This window comes from Pelodiscus sinensis, chromosome 1 (assembly GCF_052426305.1).
Source record: "Pelodiscus sinensis isolate ZL-2025 chromosome 1, ASM5242630v1, whole genome shotgun sequence".
Taxonomy (NCBI): Eukaryota; Metazoa; Chordata; order Testudines; family Trionychidae; genus Pelodiscus; species Pelodiscus sinensis.
The window spans coordinates 32045934-32065523 of record NC_143052.1 but is presented as its reverse complement, the minus strand read 5'-3'; the positions used below and the strand labels follow the sequence as shown (position 1 = coordinate 32065523).

The 19590-nt window shown below is 44.3% G+C and overlaps 1 protein-coding gene across 2 annotated transcripts in view; it reads right to left on the bottom strand.

Annotated features, from left to right (window-relative positions):
• TBC1D22A (TBC1 domain family member 22A) overlaps positions 1 to 19590 on the bottom strand; it is a 435605-nt gene that overhangs the window by 183855 nt on the left and 232160 nt on the right. For both annotated transcript variants that reach the window (XM_075927774.2, XM_075927768.2), the window contains one exon: positions 5154 to 5281. In XM_075927774.2, the coding sequence (XP_075783889.1) occupies positions 5154 to 5281 (128 nt within the window). The remainder of the gene's footprint in view (positions 1 to 5153; positions 5282 to 19590) is intronic.

Sequence of the window (19590 nt, the reverse complement as noted above, 5' to 3'; positions counted from 1 at the left end):
TTTTTAGACTCAAATCCCTACCATGTCTCGCACGTGCTGTGAGTTTAGAGCAGTGGGGGCATTTTTATAGAATATGCCCATCACCAAGGCACCTAATCCATCGGGAGTGACCGTCCGAGTCTGGCATAGGCTCCCGACAAGAAGCACACATTTTAAACCCAGGTGACCCAGGCATACTTAAACGACACAGGTCCATCTGGGCTACGTTTCTTCTACGCTTTTTTTTTCTTTTTTTTTTTTTTTAAATGAAGTCTAACTTCTATCTACTGAACTATGAACGATACTATAACTAACTAACTAAGAACAACAAGAATTCCTGTGCCCGAGGACGGTTAGTAGGGACTGGCGGGAGCCGGACCGCATTCTCAGAAACGAGACGGCGAACGCGCATGCATGGTCTGGCAGACTACTACCGTTCTACTGCGCCAGGATCAGCCCGACACCTACAGTGGAGCACCCATGGGGATGCTACTCGAGGAATACCACTAGTTTCGCATTTTAATTTTACATCTTCTTGATTGCTTGTATATCATGATACCCTGCTCAGTAACAAAGAGGCATGAAGGGCTGTTGACATTAAAGCCTGCATTGAGTGGCTATTGACCTGAACACCAAAAATTTTGATGACAGTGTACTTGTTTTTAAAGTCAGTAAGACTGTTTCATGAAGTGGTACTCATCATTACTAGACCCATACAAGAAAAGCAGCAAAATATGAAGATGACATGTATTACTGAGGCAGATGAATTTCGGGTAAATGTTACCAAACTTGAAATACTCGGTTCTCCAGGAAAATGAACTGAAAGCTGATGACCCAAGAAGTCAACACATGGTTTCCAACCCTTTATTGAACAATCCTGTCACAGACTACAGCGAGAGTGAATTCTGGCTGCTAGTTTGTGAAACAACTTATATATAAGTATTTATCATAAACCTTATATACAGAGATCATAGCAACCAAATCTGTAATGGAGACTAATACATTTTCACAACATTAACAAAAATACTGATTACTTTAGCAACAAAAAGCCAATGCATACTCTCCTTATGAAACAACTGTCATTCCTCAAACTGCATTTTATTTTGCATAGGGTTTTTTTTCACCATTATAATACAGCCCAGGTAGAGGCATAAAATAAACTTCTTTACCTGAAAGGACTTGAACATTTTAAGAAGACTATGTAGGCACAGCAAGGAAATCTGCATCACAATAAAGGCAGTCCCTGGGTTACGTACAAGATAGGGACTGTAGGTTTGTTCTTAAGTTGAATTTGTATGTAAGTCGGAACTGGTACATATTGTATCCCAGGTGTCCCCGATTCAGCCGCTGCTGAAACTGACCAGCGGCTGACTACAGGAAGCCCGAGGCAGAGCTGCTTTGCCCCGGGCTTTCTGGAATCAGCCACTGATCAGTTTCAGCAGTGGCTGAATCTGGACGCCTGGGACAGAGCAGCTGGGGTGCTGCCGGGTAGGACCCCGCAGCGCCGCACCTCGGCGCTGTGGGACCAACCCGGCAGCCCCCCAGCTGCTCTACACCAGGCATCCTGATTCAGCTGCTGCTGAAACTGACCAGCGGCGAGAAAAGCCTGGTCTGCTGGGGGGGGGGGAGGGAGCGCCCTAGCTGTCGCCCCCCCCCCCCCCCAGCAGACCAGGCTTTTCTCGCCGCGGAGGACGGGGGCGGCGGGACCATGGCACATCTCGGCAGTCCCGCCGCCCGCGTCCTCTGCGGCGAGAAAAGCCTGGTCTGCTGGGGCGGGGAGAGGGGCGGCGCACTAGCTGCATCCCCCCCCCCCTCCCCTCAGTAGACCAGGGGGACGCGGAGCGGCTTTTCTCGCCACAGAGGACGCGGGCGGCGGGACCGCCGCGGCACGTCTCGGCGGTCTGCTGGGGGGGGGGGGCAGCTAGTTCGGGGTTCCCTCACCCCGTTCTTAAGTAGGGATTCGACGTAAGTCGGATCCACGTAACCCGGGGACTGCCTGTATATGGCTTTCTGCAGAAACCAGCCACACAAACTGTAGGAATGCACAGAATCACAAAAGGAACATCGAACTTTCCAAGTTCACTTGGAAAATTTCACACTACTGCAAGAAAACCTGCAATTCATTGTTTCTGCAGCCCTTATTTATACATTCAGGTTTATTTTAATTATTGTGGTAATTATGAACCTTCAATTATATACTAGAGAAGTTTTTAGTCTAAACCTTAAAACAAAGCCTGATTTGCTCACATGTAGTGATGCCTTTATGTTGCTCATTCAATGCAAAAAGGGATACACTCTATCCCAGTGGCCTCCAACCTTTTTACAGGCAAGATCACTTTTTAAATGACAGAACAAGCCAAGATCTACCATCCTGCCCCTTCCCTGAAGCCCCGCCCTCTCTATTCTCCTCCTCTCCATCACTTGCTATCCCCAACCCTTATACTGCTGCTTTTTTTCCCCCAATTTTTCTGTAGGAAGAGGTTTTTCCAACATTTGGCCTGTCTTAGACCCTTCTTTTGGAAGCCCCCTTATTTGTTGGGGAAAGAGGAGTATAGGGGTGACAGAAAGATCATGTTTTCTCTTCCACTAAAAGAGGCAGAAGAACAAATGAATCCCTGGATACAGAAATGTTTTTCTGGAATATCTCCGGAATCCTGAAAAACGCCTGAAGTCTAGCCATAACCTCGCTGGGTTGAGACAGGATGTATAGGCTCTGGGGTGGGAACAAGGGATTTCGGTATGGGAAGGGGTGAGAGGTGCAAGCTCTGGGAGGAAATCTGGATGCAGGAGGAGGTGGAGAAGGGGACACTGGCTCGGGGAGGGGGCTCCAGGCTGGGCAGTGTTGGGGTCAGATGTAGGGTTAGGGTACTAAGCAAGCCACAGACTTCTGGATGTGAGGGTTCAGGAATTTGGGTTGGGGTATATGAGGGGCTCAGGACAGGGGGTTCCAGTGTATGATAGGCTCAGATGTAGGGTCTGGGGGAAAGGGGAGTGCAGGAGTGTTATGATGCTGTGGCCAGATGGGGGTTTGGCCCCAATTTGGGGTTTGCTGGCCAGGCTTCATTTTTAAATAAAATACTATGTCAAACAAAAAGTTTTTGCATTGTCTTTATTTCTGAGAAGGGCAGGGAACCTGTTTTGAGTCAGGGGTCACTGACCCAAGAAAAAAGTCAGTTGGGGCCACACAAGTGAGATGCAAAAAAAAACCCTCCTCCAAATCCTCCCCCCCCCCCCCCCAAGCTTCACTAATGTGGCCTCAACTGTGTTGGTGGGAATAGGGGCCATAGTACTGGGGAAGGGTGCTAGTAGGTGCTTTGGCAGGGAACAGGGTGCCAGTGGGAACAGAGTTCTGCAGCTGGAGGCAGGGGAGAGGGAACAGGGTGCTGAGAGGGGAGAGGACAGGGTTCTGCATTAGGGGACAGAGTGCCAGTGGAGATAAAGTTCTGGGAGTGGGGACAGAGTTCTGTGGCTGGGGACAGGGTAATGGGGACAGAGTTCTGTGGCTCGGGGCTGGGGAGTGAGGAGAGGGGCCTGGGCAGTGGGGGCAGGGTGCCAGTGGGGGCAGAGAGTCCCCTGCATCTGCCTCCTCCCAGGATTCCCCCCTGCCCTCAGAGGGAAGCTGGCATATGCCGCCTCCGGGCCCGACTCCCCGCACCCTGCGTGTACCTGCCCCGGGGCCGCCCCCTCCCCCACCCCCGGTGCAGGGAAATCCCTCATGTGCTTGCCCCAGGTCTAAAACCCCCGGGGCGCAGGGAAATTCCCGTGCATGCCTGCCCCAGAGTGGAAACACCACTCTTCCCCCCCCCCCCCCGCCCGCGACGCAGGGAAACACTGTGCACGCCTGCCCCGGGCCCGAAACACACCCTCCCCCACGGCGCAGGGAAACCCCGCGTGCACCTGCCCCGGGGCCAACTCAGGCCTCCTGCGCTGGTGCAGGGAAGTCGCCATGCTCCTCCTCCGGGACTGACACCTCCTCCTGCAGCGCGCTCGGCAGAGCAGCTAGAGCCCTTCCGGAACCCCTAGAAGTGGCGCTAAGCTGCAGGACTTCCATCCATCCATCTATAGGAAGCTAGCACTACCTCCATTTTCGCTGGAGGTAGGTAGTGGGGCTTCTCGGGGATGGGAGGAAAATGAGGGAGGGCGGACGCCTCGTGATCAACTGGTGACCACGGCTCTATCCTATTAGAGACTTTCAGCTTCAAGAACAGTCCCTGGGGCAGTTAGAGTTGATAATAACCCATAAAGAGGCCGTTCTATTTAAAATAGGGAGGTCCCAGCAGCCTAGGAATAGGGGAAATCCATCCCCAGCTTGTCCCAATCCTGTGCTCAGAAAAGCTTGAGTAAAAGCAAGAACCTATCTTAAATACTTGTCTAACAATGTTGCACATAATATGTCACCAGCATTACTAAAGGGGTACACAGTAACTCAAGCAAAATGTAACCCATTCAAATCAGAGTAGTATAAGAAATCCTGTACTTATCTAGCAAATTAAGTGATATGCCCCAAATGTACAAAATAACAAACAGTATACATTTTCATAAACAGAATACAATAGAATTCAGAGGTCCTTATCCTAACTCTCTGGTTTAACCAGTAGGCAGTACTTCTTCTATGTAATATACTATCCAGATAAAATAAATTATTTCTCACTTTACCTTAATTTCTGCCAGTAAAAGACCAATAATTTGTATATCACATTACAATTATAAGTAGCAAGTCTGAGGTGAAGTTTTCAATCAAACGAGATAATCTAATTTTTAATACCAGTGGAATGGAAAAGATGCATATAAACTGTCCTCGCTACAAGTCCAAGATACGTTCCAAAAAACTTGGACATATAGCGAAACAACTTAAAGCAGGGAATTTTGTCACTCTTCATAGTACACAATTTTTTTTTTTTGGCACAACTTAAGAGTGAGGAATGGGAGAACTTATGCATCATTTCCTACAAGCATCAATAACGTTAGTGCGGAACAGATGTATACTGGGGCTACTTATAGTGGGGACGCCTATATTTACTTTATGTACTGTGTACAGTAACAAGTCAAAATTATATTCATTATTCCATATTGAAGTTCAGGGAAAGGTATATTTAAATAAAAGAAAGAAACCTCAGAATTAGGTCATCCAACATTACTAATTACAATTATGCAGCCATAAAGCAAATGCTCACCTGGTATGTGTCCCATAGCCTTATGGTACACCTCAGAGGAACTTCTCTCATTAACAAGTTATTCATCCAACGGAAAGCAAATTGCAAGTATTTCACCTCATGTTGATCTAAGTGTCTGTGTACTTGTTCTGGAAGACAAAACAACATGTATTACTTCTTATCTTGCATTTAGTTTAATGTCTCTGATGGTTTAAACAGCTATGTAATTGAGGTTAAGATTTGTCAGAAGCACTTCTAATAAAAGTCAGACAGGTCATAGGCAATAAACAAAAATATATGGAAGCCTGCAACCCTTGGGTATGGGAGGAGGACTAACAGTTGGAGCCCTGCTGGGCACTGACTGTAAGTCCCTGCTCCAGTTGTTCGGCTCTTCCTACAGCAGCTCTGGCTATGTGTCCAGTCTCAGCCACTGCTCCTATCCCAAGGGCTAACCACCAGCCTTCGTGACTGCTCCTGTGTTGACCCTGGAAGCTGCTGCCCAAGCCCCAGGGGATGATCTCACCCTAGCCACTCCTCCTGCAGTATCAGTTATTGGTACAGCCCAGGGGGCTGACCTGTGGTCCCAGCCACCACTACTCTGGCTCTGGGTGGCTGACCAACTCCACTGCTCGTGCAGCCCTAAGGGGTTCAACCATCCCTGGGCAGTCATTCTGGCCACTGTTCCTGAGATGACAGTGGCCACTGCACCAGAGGCTGTTCTGATGTCTCCAGAGGCTGACCTAGCCCTGCTGACTGCTCTGACCTCAGGCCATTGCACCTAGCAAGGGCTGACTACTAGGTTAGGCTGAAGACATCATGGATGTACACTGAAGTCACAGGATGTATAATCTCGGTGACTAAATTGCATTTTTATGTATAATTCAAATTCTGCTGTATCATTCAAAGTAGTACAGACCTAGAGTAATGGATCAATATATTCCCATGGAATCTTGCCATTCAAATTTCAAAAGTCCTTTCCTCTAAAACACTTTCACAGAGGCATAAAAATGGATAATACAGAGGGACTAGATGCTTATCATCCCTTTTATATTTTTTGTATTTAGCTCTTTTCCGAAATAATTATAAAGACGCTAAGACAACAGCAAGGATGTCTCTAGACTACAGGGTTTTTTCAAAAAAAGTGGCCTTTTTTCGAAAAAACTTCACCTGCATCTAGACTGCAGCCGCATTCTTTTGAAAGTAAATCGAAAGAATGTGGCAGTTTTTTCAATCACGGTAAACCTCATTTTATAAGGAATAATGCCTTTCGAAAGAGTGCTTTTGGAAAAAAAGGCACTACTGAATGCAAAATGTGCTTTTTCGAAAGAGAGCATCTAGGCTATCTTTCGAAAAAGCGGCTTGCTTTTTCAAAAAATCTTCTTGTAGTCTAAATGCTCTCTTTCAAAAGAGGCTTGTCGTCTAGACGTAGCCCCATAAGAACAGTATGGTTATAAGGAAGCATAGCATGTATGGGTTTAAGGCAGCAAAGACTAAAAATAAAAGATACCCCAATTAATTCAGTGTTTGAAACAACATCTGAAATCTGTGACTCTTTGCCAACCAGTATAGCAGAGCCCTCTTCACACAAGAGAATTTGCTTTCCAGTGTTGCTCCCCAATATGGAACATAATGAATATCACAGGATGTCCACATGCATACAGCACAAACCCAAAGCATAACATCACATTCATGTTAACTGGAGTTAAGACAGGTTTGTACTGTACTCATTTTTAATGTGCGCGCCAAACATGAATTACCAAATTACGATTATGTTTAACATATATGTACTAATTGTCCACATGTGCCAGAAAAACAAGGGATACAACACATCATCACTTAAAGTAAGAGAATTTCAATTCTTTCAGATGTTGGGGATACACACCCACTACGACATGGTATCCCAGCAAGCTGTACTAGAATACGCCAGTCCAGGAGGGAAGGTAAATCCTTGGACATTTCAGAGCAAGTTTTCCATCAAATGGTCACTAAACCAAGAGGTCATTCAAATTTAACTCTGTGTTGGTAAGTAATAAGGAAACAGCTTTGGATCAAATTATCCGGAGCTGATTGAATTTAAAGTAAATTTAAAGTAAATGGTAAGATAATCAAAAGCAGGTCCTTGACTGTAGGTTTTTTTGTTTCAAAAGGGCAGACTTCAGGGAATTAATAAAAGATGACAACTACACAGAAGAAGTTAAGGAACTAAAATGCTTTTATTTAAAATCAGCTTCATGAAACTATTTGCAATTTGCATTCTAAGAAAAGGCAAAAATCTTGTAGAGACAGGCTACAGACCAAGCTGTAAGAGTGGAGTAGAAGTGTACTAATTACATGTGATAATACAAAGTTAAGAGGCATTGTCAATACAGAGGAAAATGAGAACATTGCTTTGGAAGAATTGGATAACCTTGAAGAGTGGAGTAACTGAAATGGGATGAAATTCAATAGTATAAAATGCAAGGACATGAACCTGTCTTGACAATCCACATTAATTTTAGTGAAGCATTTCCAGAGACCCATTTGTGTTTGCATAGCAATAGAAAAGTAGCCCTTTCGTAATGTACTCTGTGGCCAGGTGGGTTGGCATCAAAGTTGAGATGTGTGTGCCATCTATCACCCCATCACAGTTCAATAACCCCCGATGCAAATCTATCCCCCAATCACTATACATTACGGATAGCCACAATACTATGTGCAGGGCCAGCTTTAGCAAGCGCGGGGCCTGATTCCGGGGGAGGCCCCACGCATGCGCCATGCGCCCGGAGCATCGCATACCTGGCGCAGCACTGCGCATGCGCCATGCACCTGGGGCCCCGTGCATGCATTGTGCATTCCGGATGGCACTGCGCATGTGCCACGTGCCTGGGGCGTCGCGGACCTGGGGCAGCACTGCGCATGTGCTCTGCTCCTGGGGCCCCGCGCATACATCATACGCCCCGGTTGGCATTGTACATGTGCTGCGCACCAAGGGCCCCGCGTGTGCGTCTCGCACCCGGGGTGGCACTACAAGTACGTCGCACACCCGGGAGCGGGGCCCCCTTAGGCGCGGGGCCCCATTCCAGGGAATTGGCCAAATCGACCTAAAGCCAGCCCTGCTACGTGCTTTATGCCCAACCCTTTATGACTCTGCACACATCTATCACAATCCCTACTGTGGATTTTCCAACTCCAAAAGGATTGCTCACCTACTGGTAACCAACTGGCATTGCAAGTCTCCACTGAATGATTGCCATTTGCTTTCCCATTGTCAATAAGGCTCTCATTCTGATGTGCCTGCACCCGATGGCTGGGACAAGCTCAACACACAGATCCAGAAATGTGACCATTAGCATCCAAAAGTTCTGAAGCTACTACTCATCAATCCACTACTCATCAACCCAAATCTACATTACGATGGCTACCATTCCAGAAATCACTGCAAAAATATCCAAAAGGCACTGCAGTGGAGAGCTATCCATACTGTGGTGCATTTTACACCAATGCAAGCACTCCTAGTGAGCACAATATGTGTGCAAGCAGCCAAGCAAGTACAAACCAGAGTGACATGTATCCTTTGGCAGTTGTACACCAGCATAAGTTGTATCAAGCAAACTATATGATGCAGACATGACCAAAATGATAAAAGATTTTGTAAGCAATCCATGAACAACATTCAACTAGCAGTGGGGACAACTCAACTAAATCCAATCTGCTGGTTGGTAGAACAGTTGCTTACTACTATGATGTGACTTCCAAGCTTTGCTGCTACTGTATTTAGTATACTTCCCTTATCAAAGGAGTAATAGATAAAGCCCAGGATAAAGCATGTGAGAACTAAGAAAAAAAAGTTGGAGCGTGCCCTAATGCCATCAATCTCAAACATGACTCAAGTCAATGAGTATACAAAGCAACTACATATGCCTCTGTGTACAGAGAGTTAAAATAACAAAAGCTGCTACCCAAGGTACTAGTTAAACCACGTAGGCTAAAGAAAAAGCAGCCAACAGCAAAAGAAGCAATAGTAAGCATGATCCTGAGCGGGAGAGCAGACAGAGCTCCATGGAGGTACAATACTCACTGGAAGAGCAGGCCTAGAAATTGTGAATAAGAAAATAACCTGCTGTCTGTTACTACTGTGTTAGGGAAACAGGACTTTGTATACATTCTTTACAAATGAGCAGTGTTGGAATAGAGAGAGGCTTAAAGACTAAGCAGTCCCCAGGGATATGCTAAAGAATTGTCTTTCAAGACTACCGTAAAATTTTGAGAGTGATCCTACGTAGAAAATAACAGACATGTATTAGAGTTAGCAGTGAGGTTTACTTGAAAACGAAGCATAACATGCTTTCATACTAGATTTCGGAGCAGGCTTTCTACTGTCCTAAGCGGAAACTGAAACCAATAAAGAATACACAAGATGGAGACAAGAGGGAAGCATAAGAATGTGCAGGGGTAGGAAAAAGCTTATTTTTGCTTGAATTAAAATTTCATTATGATAAACTTGTGATGATGGAAATACAGACAAAATATAAAGCATTTGACAACAAGGTGAGATTTAATAATGATTTGTTAATGCTGAGCTATAGAACCTAATCACAAATTGCAATATGGGATAAAAAGAAGACGGGGGTCTAATTTAACCCTTAGAATCGCAACACAGCTTGGGATAGAATGAGCGGTGGACTGGACCACAGGGCCTGGGAATTCTAGCTTTTTTTTGTGCTGTTTGAAACTAGATACCTATTCTTGGATTTATAAACTAAACTTGAGCTTAACCATGTGACATCTGGTCCATCACTAATCTAAGAACACACACTATTTATAACAGGACGGCACCAAAGAAAGACCTGAGATGTCTAATCAATCTCTCTTAATGCAACCAACCAACCAAGGTCTTGAATAATGCTTAAGCCAAGAGGAGTCAAAGTGACTGTGACCATGGAATGAACTGCTAGAAAGCAGGCAACTCCATTCACTTTTATGAAATACTGAAAAATGTTCCTCTATGAAAAAGCTTTCTACCATAAGAATGAGATTCATAACACTGAAACATCCTTCTTCCCATAAATCAACATGTGATCCAGGGACCCTTTGGTGTCATCAGTCAAAGGACACAGGGGGCTACATAAAATTGAAGCAGGATCATCTGGATAAGATATATGCATAATAGTTAGCAAACAGGTGACAGCCGAAGCCTCTATGAAGAATAGGCAACTGGTTATAATACTCATTGTGAAAAGTGTGTATAAATAATAGTGTATGCACTAAACATTATGTTTTTAAGGGCTTGGAAGTAAGAATGGTCCCCAAGAGATAACATACTTTGTTTTTATTTATTTAAATTATTTTTACCCCACCTCTCTATTTAAAATATTTTTAAACACAAAAATAAATACATATAAAGTAAAATATAGGACCCCAAAATGGGAGGGGGGGGGCATAAAACCTGCTAAAACACCTCAAGAGGAGGGACACACACGGTTTTACTGGAATTGTTCCTTTCACATATGAGAGAACAGATATGTGTCTCCTCTTCTAGTCATTTCTGATGAGTTTTATGCCTCACAACATAGGCCTATTTGCATACAGAGCCAGAGAAGGAATGAAACACTGTGAAGTCTACAAGGGAAAAAATTTACAGCATGAAACAAATTCCAGGCTGGAGGGGAGTTCCTGTTTAAGAATAAAGACAAATAACTGTTACAGTATGTATTGGGGTGCAAGGAAACGTATGGAATCCTTCAGCAATGAAGCAAGTTGAAAGAGAACTTGTTTCATGACAGGAGGATCAGAGCAAGCTTGGATGTAAAATGTAAGAAAGGATTGTGGATAAACAATACTTGGTTAGACATGAAAATATCTTCTTAATGAAGTCTAGACTCTAGAATGTGCATTAGGATTTTATTTTATAGGTAACCATTTGTTTCCAAGACTTAAACATGCTACTACAGGTTGGACCTCCCTAGTCCAGCACCTCCAGGACCTGAGTGGTCCTGAACCAGGGAGTTTGCCAGACCATGGGAGGTCAAGACTCCCTTCCCGGCTGTCTACCCTGCTCCTGGGTGCCTGCTCCGGTCACAGGGTTCTGCTCCCAGCCCAGGCCACTTGGCTCCACTCCCAGCTGTAGTTGCACTTCTACCACGCCAGTCCCATTGCCTGTAGTTCAGCTGGGACCACCAGTCTGGCCTGGTTGGTGCGCCTGACCCTAACCAGCAGGGCGTCTCTGGTGCAATAATATGCATGGTCCTGGGATTTCAGAGGATCTATCTGTGGCTGACTCTCTTTGTGTTGCTAAATAAACTTACACTTGATTTCACAAACATACCTTAGTTCTGCCTGTTAAATGAAGTGTTAATCTGAGAGGGACCCGGTAAACTGGGGTGTATTGATTCTTCGGAAGCAGAGCATTTGGGAATATTATGAGTGTTCAGCGGACTGGGGGCTATCTACCTTCCACCCCTCCACTTCTTCTCCGAATAAGTTGCGTACAATATCAAATTAGATAACACGGAATACGTGGGAACACAAAATAAACTGATCTTAATGAATAATTAAAAGAACAAGGGGCTGTATTATTAATGTGATAGTTAATTAAAAGGTGATTTGGGGGGGAAAAAAGTTTCTAATCTGTTCAAACAGAAAGCTGCAGATTACATAATTTTGCCTTTAAGTATTCAGATTTATTGTATAAAAAAATAGGGACCCAGAAAACCTCCCACAACAAAGGCATAATATAATGTATGCTCAAGATATCCTTTAATTAAAATATCTATATTTCAATTTTTACCTTCTGATGAATATTAAAATTATTAGTGTAATTTAAAAAAAAAATCACTGGAGAGATAATAGATTCTCTTCTTAAAGCTGCAGTAGTGTAGAGATGAACTTTTTGATCCACTGTAAATAGTTTTTTATTTCTGTGCTTAAAAGTATATGTATAGATATTTTAAGACGCAAGAAAGCAATAATACAGAATATATTTTAGAAAGTGGAGCAAGACATTCTATACATATAAGTCAACCTTTTGAAGGAGGACAAGCTCCAGAGCTCTTTGCCCTTTCAACTTCCACATGATTAAAGGCATGAACACCTTTTGACCACAATCTGCTATACAACCAAAATAAAGAATTAGTGTATTGGTCCTTGCTCTAGGAAAATTTGGCAGCAAGTTCAAATAACTTACTGCAGTATAAAAAGGTCATTGTTGTATACATATATTGCAGATTTTCAATTAGATAAATCCATTGTATATTCAGTGAGATTAAAAAAAAAAATCAGTCTAATGGAGGTATTCACTCTGGAACAATAAATAGATTCTGTTCTTCATATAGCAGCCACACAGTCTCATCTGCTTACATGAAAACTTTGATAAAGTAACAAAAAGTGATGAACTGCCATTTGTGATATTTCAACTATGGTTTTTAATCAGCTTCCCAATTTTCTGAATTTCTTGTCAATTGACTTCCATTTTAAAAAAAAATATGAAAAATATGCTCAACTTTAAGCATTATTTGTAATTTATATAGATTGCTAAAGCAAATGCATCAACTCATTGCAAAGAGCCATTCTTCCTACTTTATAAAATAATGTGAGCAGATGTTATTTCACTGATAAAGCTAATTTAGGTAACAATAATCCTAAATTTAAATTTTCCATTTTACTGGAAAGAAAAATGTTCTAGGAATTTCAATGTGTAGCCGACTACACGATTAACTGATAAACCTGGGCTTACCAGTTAATCCTGTCGACTACACACATTTTCTCCCCTCCCCACCTTGCTGCCTCAGTATCAGAGGTAGCAAGGAGGAAGAGTGGGAGCCGGTGCCCATGAGGAGCTAGCTTAAAAGCTGGCTCCCCTTGAGCACCAGATCCACCAGTTCTCCCCCTCCCCCTCCTCCACCCCACACCCAACCCCACACTTCTGCCTCTGATAGAGAGGCAGAAGCGCAGAGGGTGAGAGAGGCAGGTGGGAGCTGATACGCATGGGAAGATAGTTTACAAGCCGACTCCCTGCACGTGCCAGCTCAGCAGACCCACCTGTCCCTCCCCCACTACAGAGGCAGCAGGAGGGGGGTGACACACAGGATCTGGTATGGGGGGGGGTGCCAGTTCCCCCCCCACCAGTTTTGTGGTCCCGCCTCCTTCGCCATGTTGCTGCCCCCAACTCTGAAGCGGGGGGAGAAAAGGGGGAGAGGAGGGGAGGCAGCTGCAAAGCAGTGTCTGTCCGCAGAGGGTCCGAGCTCTGGGGGAGGATTTGCATGCTTGCCCCCACCCCAAACCAACAGAAGCTAGACCATGTTTGCCACAGAGGTAGCATCTGGAGCCCCGCCCCCCCCCCCCCCGCACCAAGACCATGTAGTGTACAGAGAACAAATGAATCCTCAGCCAGCTACGTTGAGTAGCATGCTGGGCACAGCAGGTAGGGAGCCCATCTGAGGGTTCTGCTGGGCTGCTGGTTGGGAGCCACCTAAGGTAAGCACCTCCCAACCAGATTCTGCACCTGGCACCCCAATCCTTCCCACATCCCACAAACCAAACCCTCTCCACCCCACTCCTGTCCTAGCTCAAATCCTCTCACAGATCCTGCACCTTCTCCTCCAGTAGGACCTACACCCTTCCTCCAAGCCAAATTCTCTCCTGCATCCATAGCCTCTCTCACATCCTCCACCTCCTCCTGAACTCCAATCCACTGCACCAGGTCACAAACCAAACCCTCTGCACCCCTCCTGCACTGCTGACCTAGGTGACAATTCCCTCCCAGATCCTGCATCCCCTCCTACATCCCTCTTCCAGGTCAGAATCCTCTTCTGTACCCCTACCCCTTCCCAGACTCTGTACTCCAATGCCCCACCTCTCTCCTCCTGCACTCCAATCCTCTGTCCTAGGTCACAGTCCCCTTCTTCACCCAAACTCCTTCGCAGACCCCACCTCTATTGCACTCCATCTCCCACTCCAAGAATCCTTCTGCACTCAACTTCCAGCCCAGACCTTGCACCTCCTCCATTAACCTCAGTATTTTTTGAGTGCCCTCTCACCAAAAAAGTATTGTCTGCCACTTTTCTACTATTTTTTAAGAACAGCAGCTACCTAGGACTTTTAAAGTAATTCCATCTGCTATTCCTTTGCTGGAAGCACTGCAGTCACAAGAAAGCATTTTGGTTCAATCATTGACCACAGTGGCTTTTTCTACAGGGTCTCTAGTAATGCATTGTTAAAACAAAAATTGAATGGGAGTCTTCAGATTTTCATTAGTGACTATTTAACTAAAATCGGTTTAGAAACATCGATTCTTGATTTAAGCTAAATCAATATAAGGCCTATTGGACACAAGTATGTTAAGTCTAGAGAGTTGTACAAATTTAACCAAATAAAATTAAGCAAATCATTAAGTGCTTTCCTGAATAGTAATGGACTTAAGCCTGTGATGAAATGCTGTCCTGAAATAGTGCCAGTGCTTTCAAATCTTTGCTAAGTGCCAGACAGACACAGACACAAAAAGGCCACAGTCTCTCCACCAAGATCTTACAACAGGAGTTACTAATCCTGCAGGCACTTACATACATGCTTAATGTTGCTATCACAAGCAGTCTCCTTGATTTCAAAGTTAAGCATGCATATAAGTATTTGTAGGATGGGAGACTAAGGTTCTGATTAAGAAAAGGACTTACATATGTACTTAAATCTATCCCTACCCAGGACAGCATATAACTTAAAGTGTATGGTTATATTCCATTCACACATACAAGTGCTATCTTAAATAGGGATGCTTTTCAGAATAATGGCTTAGGATAATTTACAGACAGGATGATGAAGGAAAGGAACATAATACAAGATTTTAAAATATATTTGTTCATTATTTTGAATAATATTTTGATAAGATACAGCTCCTACAAAAAAAACTCCACAACTTGATGTTGACAGACTCTACCAACTAGTCTGCACACACTTGGATGTCAAATCATGGCTCTTATCTAGAACTAGAGAATCTCAAACACACTACTCAGTCATGCAGCCACTGCTGCTTTAAGGAAGCAATAACACTGTTCAGGCAGAGTTGCACTCTATGGAGACACTCAAGCCTAAAGCTCACATGCCAAATGGCTTACACTGTGAACGTGAAGCCAAAGTAACCAAGAGAGTGGCTAACCAGCAGACAAGATATGGGCTGCTTAAGGAAAACATTCTTTTACTATTAAACCTGACTTACAACCGTACACCTGAAATTCAACCCCAATGTTAGGCAGAAATCTGAAAATTAAATTTAGGCATGTTGTACTATCTCCCTTTTTTATTTTAGAGAACTATAGTCTATTTTTTTTCTTTTTCTTTCACAGTACTTTACGTGGAAGGTGATGACAGAGTGGTCACCCAAGCACTGGAAGACACAATGAAGAGAAGCGGTTGTGGAAGCTGTGACATATACATGATCACAGAGCAAGTGCCTCACAAGAGCTTTATATGTATGAAGTGCTGCATGTCAAAGCTGATGGAAGAGAATACCTGAGGCTTGGAGATGCAGGTGAAAGTTTTGAAGGGCATTCCAGCACATGATGGAAGGAAGGCAAGAGGAAGCTGAAGGAAAAAGTGAACACTTACAGATGCAAACTGGACTGACAAATTCTTAGGAATATCTAGCCAGCGGAAACAGATGACTATAAGAAACAGACAGAGGAAAAGATTAGCTAATGAAAGAGAAACAGATCAGGAACAGATTTGCTGAGTAGGACAATAAAAAGGGGCATAGGTGGCAGTAACTGAAAGTGGAAGGGCAACGAAGAATCAAAGAGAGGCTAATTATATGAGAGGAAAAAAGTCAGTGGCTATAGCTGTGGAAATAGCCAGGAGGATACAGTATGGCACATAGAAGATTGCAAGAGACAATAAAAGAGTACCTGAAGCCAGAAAGAACAGGAAGAAGGGTAGCCAATCACATCATTGCCAGGAAAAGTCCCTCACCAAGGGCCCTTAAGTAAAGTAAATTGGCATGGGAAAAGAGAGAAGGTCCTCTCGCGGATTGATATCTGGTTGAAAGATAGGAAACAAAGGGCAAAAATAAATGGTCATTTTTCAGAATGGAAAGTGTTGTCCCCAAGAGTCGGTTCTGGGATCAATCCTATTCAGTCTATTTATAAATGATCTGGAGAAAGGGGTAAACAGTGAAATGGCAAAATTTGCAAATGACACTAAATTGCTCAAAATAGTTAAGACCAAAGCAGACTGTGAAGAGCTTCAAAAAGATCTCACTAAACTAAGTGATTGGGCATCAAAATGGCACATGAAATATAATGTTGATAAATAATAATCCCAACTCTATATACAAAATGATGGGGCTAATTCACTATAATTACTCAAGAGAGATATCTTGGAGTCATTATGGATAGTTCTCTGAAAACAGTCACTCAATGTGCAGCAGCAATCAAAAAAAGCAAATAGAATGTTTGGAATAATTAGAGACAGAGATTAAGATAAAGAATATCATTGCCTCTATATAAAACCATGGTACACCCATATCTTCAATACTGTGTACAGATGTGGTCGCCTCCTCTCAAAAGAGATACATTCAGAAAAGGGCAACAAAAATTATTAGGGGTTTGGAACAGTTCCCATATAAAGAGAGATTAAAGAGACTGGGACTTTTCAGCTTAGAAAAGAGGAGACTAAAGGGGGGTATTTGATAGAGGTCTATAAAATCATGACTGGTGTGGAAAAAGTGAATAAGGAAAAGTTATTTACTTGATCCCATAACATAAGAACTAGGGGTTACCAAATGAAATTAATAGGTAGCAGGTTTAAAAAAAAAACCAAAAGAAAGTTTTTCTTCATGCAGTGCACAACCTGTGGAACTCCTTGCCAGAGGATATTGTGAAGACCAGGATTTTAACAGGGTTCAAGAAAGAACTGCATAAATTCACAGAGATTAGGTTCATCAATAGCTAGTAGCTAGGATGGGTAGGAATGGTGTCACCAGCCTCCGTTTGTCACAGACTGGAAATGGATGACAGGAGAGGGATCACTTAATGATTAGCTGTTTTGTTCATTTCCTCTGGAGCATCTGGCATTGGCCACTACTGGAAGACAGGATACTGGGCTAGACAGACCTTTGGTCTGACCAAATGTGGCTGTTCTTATTAAAAGGCAGGTCTACCTTATTGATGAATCCCTCTTAAGAAGAGCAGACAGTCCTGTCCTCAGAGCTAATCAGGTGACCAGAAGGATGCACTGTCTGCCAGAAGCTAAGATACTGAGCTGTATTGTACAGTGTAATTTAGGGGTCACCAAACAGTCGATCGTGATTGATTGGTCAATTGCAAGGGCACTGCCGGGCAATCGCAAGGCAGTGTTCCCAGCCCCACCATATTCCAACCACCTGCAATAAGGACCCCCTCCTGGCACTACAACCTCCCACCCATCACAACATTGGAGCTAGCTCTGGCTTCCTGCAGCATGGGGAGGTGGGGAAGAAGTCCAGAGGCTCCACGCCAGCCAGTTTCTCAGTAATCACACATGCTGCTCCTTCCCTTCCCCTCAGCAGCACGCATACTTTCTTGTCTTTCCTTCCTTTCTCATGCTTTTGAGTGGGAGTGGGAGTTAAGATGGCAGCGGAGGATCCAGAGAGGCTGGATTTCTTAAAGGAGCTGCACATGCATTTGGTCAAGCGCTGCCTGCAGATACTGCCCGAGATTGCCTCATTCCTGGAGACTCCCACGTACCAACCAAGCTGACCCTGTCCCCTCTCCCCTGGCCATACCCCCACCAGCACCCTGTTCCTGCCCCTTCCCTCCTGGCTAAACACCCACTCCCTGCTTGCTCCTACACCCTACTTCCCACCTAGATTGTGCACCCCCATCCCTATCCCACTCACTGGCAGCACTGTTCTGCACAATGAACAATGTCCTCACTTTTGGCCCCATCTCAGAGCCTAAGGGGCCCCACAAAATCCAGTAACCCTGGAACCACAGAAGAGTTAATCTGGCCTGAGGCCTTGAACTTCAGTCCTACCAATCCTCCCACACCATGATGGCTGGAGTGCCAGGGGAGTGAGGTGTCTCAGTTGGAGCCATATCAGTGAGGGCTGTGGGTTTTTGCAGGGGTTGTTTTGTTTGAATCTCACTTGTGCGGTCCCTGACTGATTTTTCTGTGGGTCAGTGACCTCTGGCCCAAAACGGGTTCCCTGCCCCTCACATAAATAAAGACAATGTTGAAACATTGTGTGTGTTGGACATAATATTTTATTTAAAAATGAAGCCTGGCCAGCAAGCCCCCATCTGGCCACAGCATCATAACACCTGCACCCCCCTACAGACTCCAACCCTTAGCTTATCATACACCTGAACCCCCTGCCCTGAGCCCCTCACATTCCCAAAGTCCTGCACCCCCCACATCCCCAGTCTTGTTCCACAACACTCCTGGACAACCCACACACTACAAACCTGTGCCCTGAGCCCAAGCCCCCTGCCCTGAGCCCCTCAAACCCCAACCCAAACTCCAGCACCCCCACATCCACAAGCCTGTGGCTTGCTCAGCACCCGACCCCAAGCCAGCATCCCCTTTTCCACCTCCTCCTGCACCCAAATTCCCTCCCGGAGCATGCAACTCTCGCCTCTTCCCATACCCAAATCTCTCATTCCTACCCCAGAGCCACACCTCCTGTCTCATCTCAGTGAGAGTAAGAGCAGGGAACAGTCTCTTAGATGGTAATAACCACTCCTTTGGGAGTTGATTACATTGCATCCCAAGTGGTGGTTGGGATTCAACAGATGACATCATCTGGATCCCTCTGTCTAGCCGTCAGGACATCTCCAGGAATCAGCATGATGGAAGCTCAGGGTCCCAGCAGACTACCCCATCCCCCATTATTTTGTCTCCCAAATTATGCCTCGTTTCCAACTCACCAATTTTGATTTCTGATTTCACACTTTTTTTTTTAAATCAAGCATGATAACACAATCTTTAAGTTTTATGAGGAGGCCTTTTTGTTGTTTGCACTAATTCAGTCTCTCTTTTGTACTTTTTCCTCATCAACATTTGTTATCACAGGTTATTGTTACACGTATTAAATAGTCACATGTATTCTACAGTTTGCTCATAATTAGAGTAAATTTGTAGGCCCAATTATAACAATAGGCCTAACTGACAAATAGTGTCATGGGATGAAGATTCACTAAGGACCAGGAACTTGAATTTAAATCTTACCTGAATTTTTTTTCATGCATAGTATCCCCTCCCACTAACCCAGGCCAATGGTTCATTGTTGACTCAGAGCAGAGTTCCAGTTACTGGCTCTTCAATCCTTTCTTCGAAAGCTAGCATTGGATGGAAGGCCCCAGGCTAAATACTAATCCAGCCTGAGCTCCTCTGTATATCACACTTGACAATCATAACAAATTATAGTTGGCTAAATAGTGTTTTTTATTCTCAGAAAAGAAAACACTAACCTATAATGCTGGAAAATTATGTATTTAAATACACAGACCAAAAA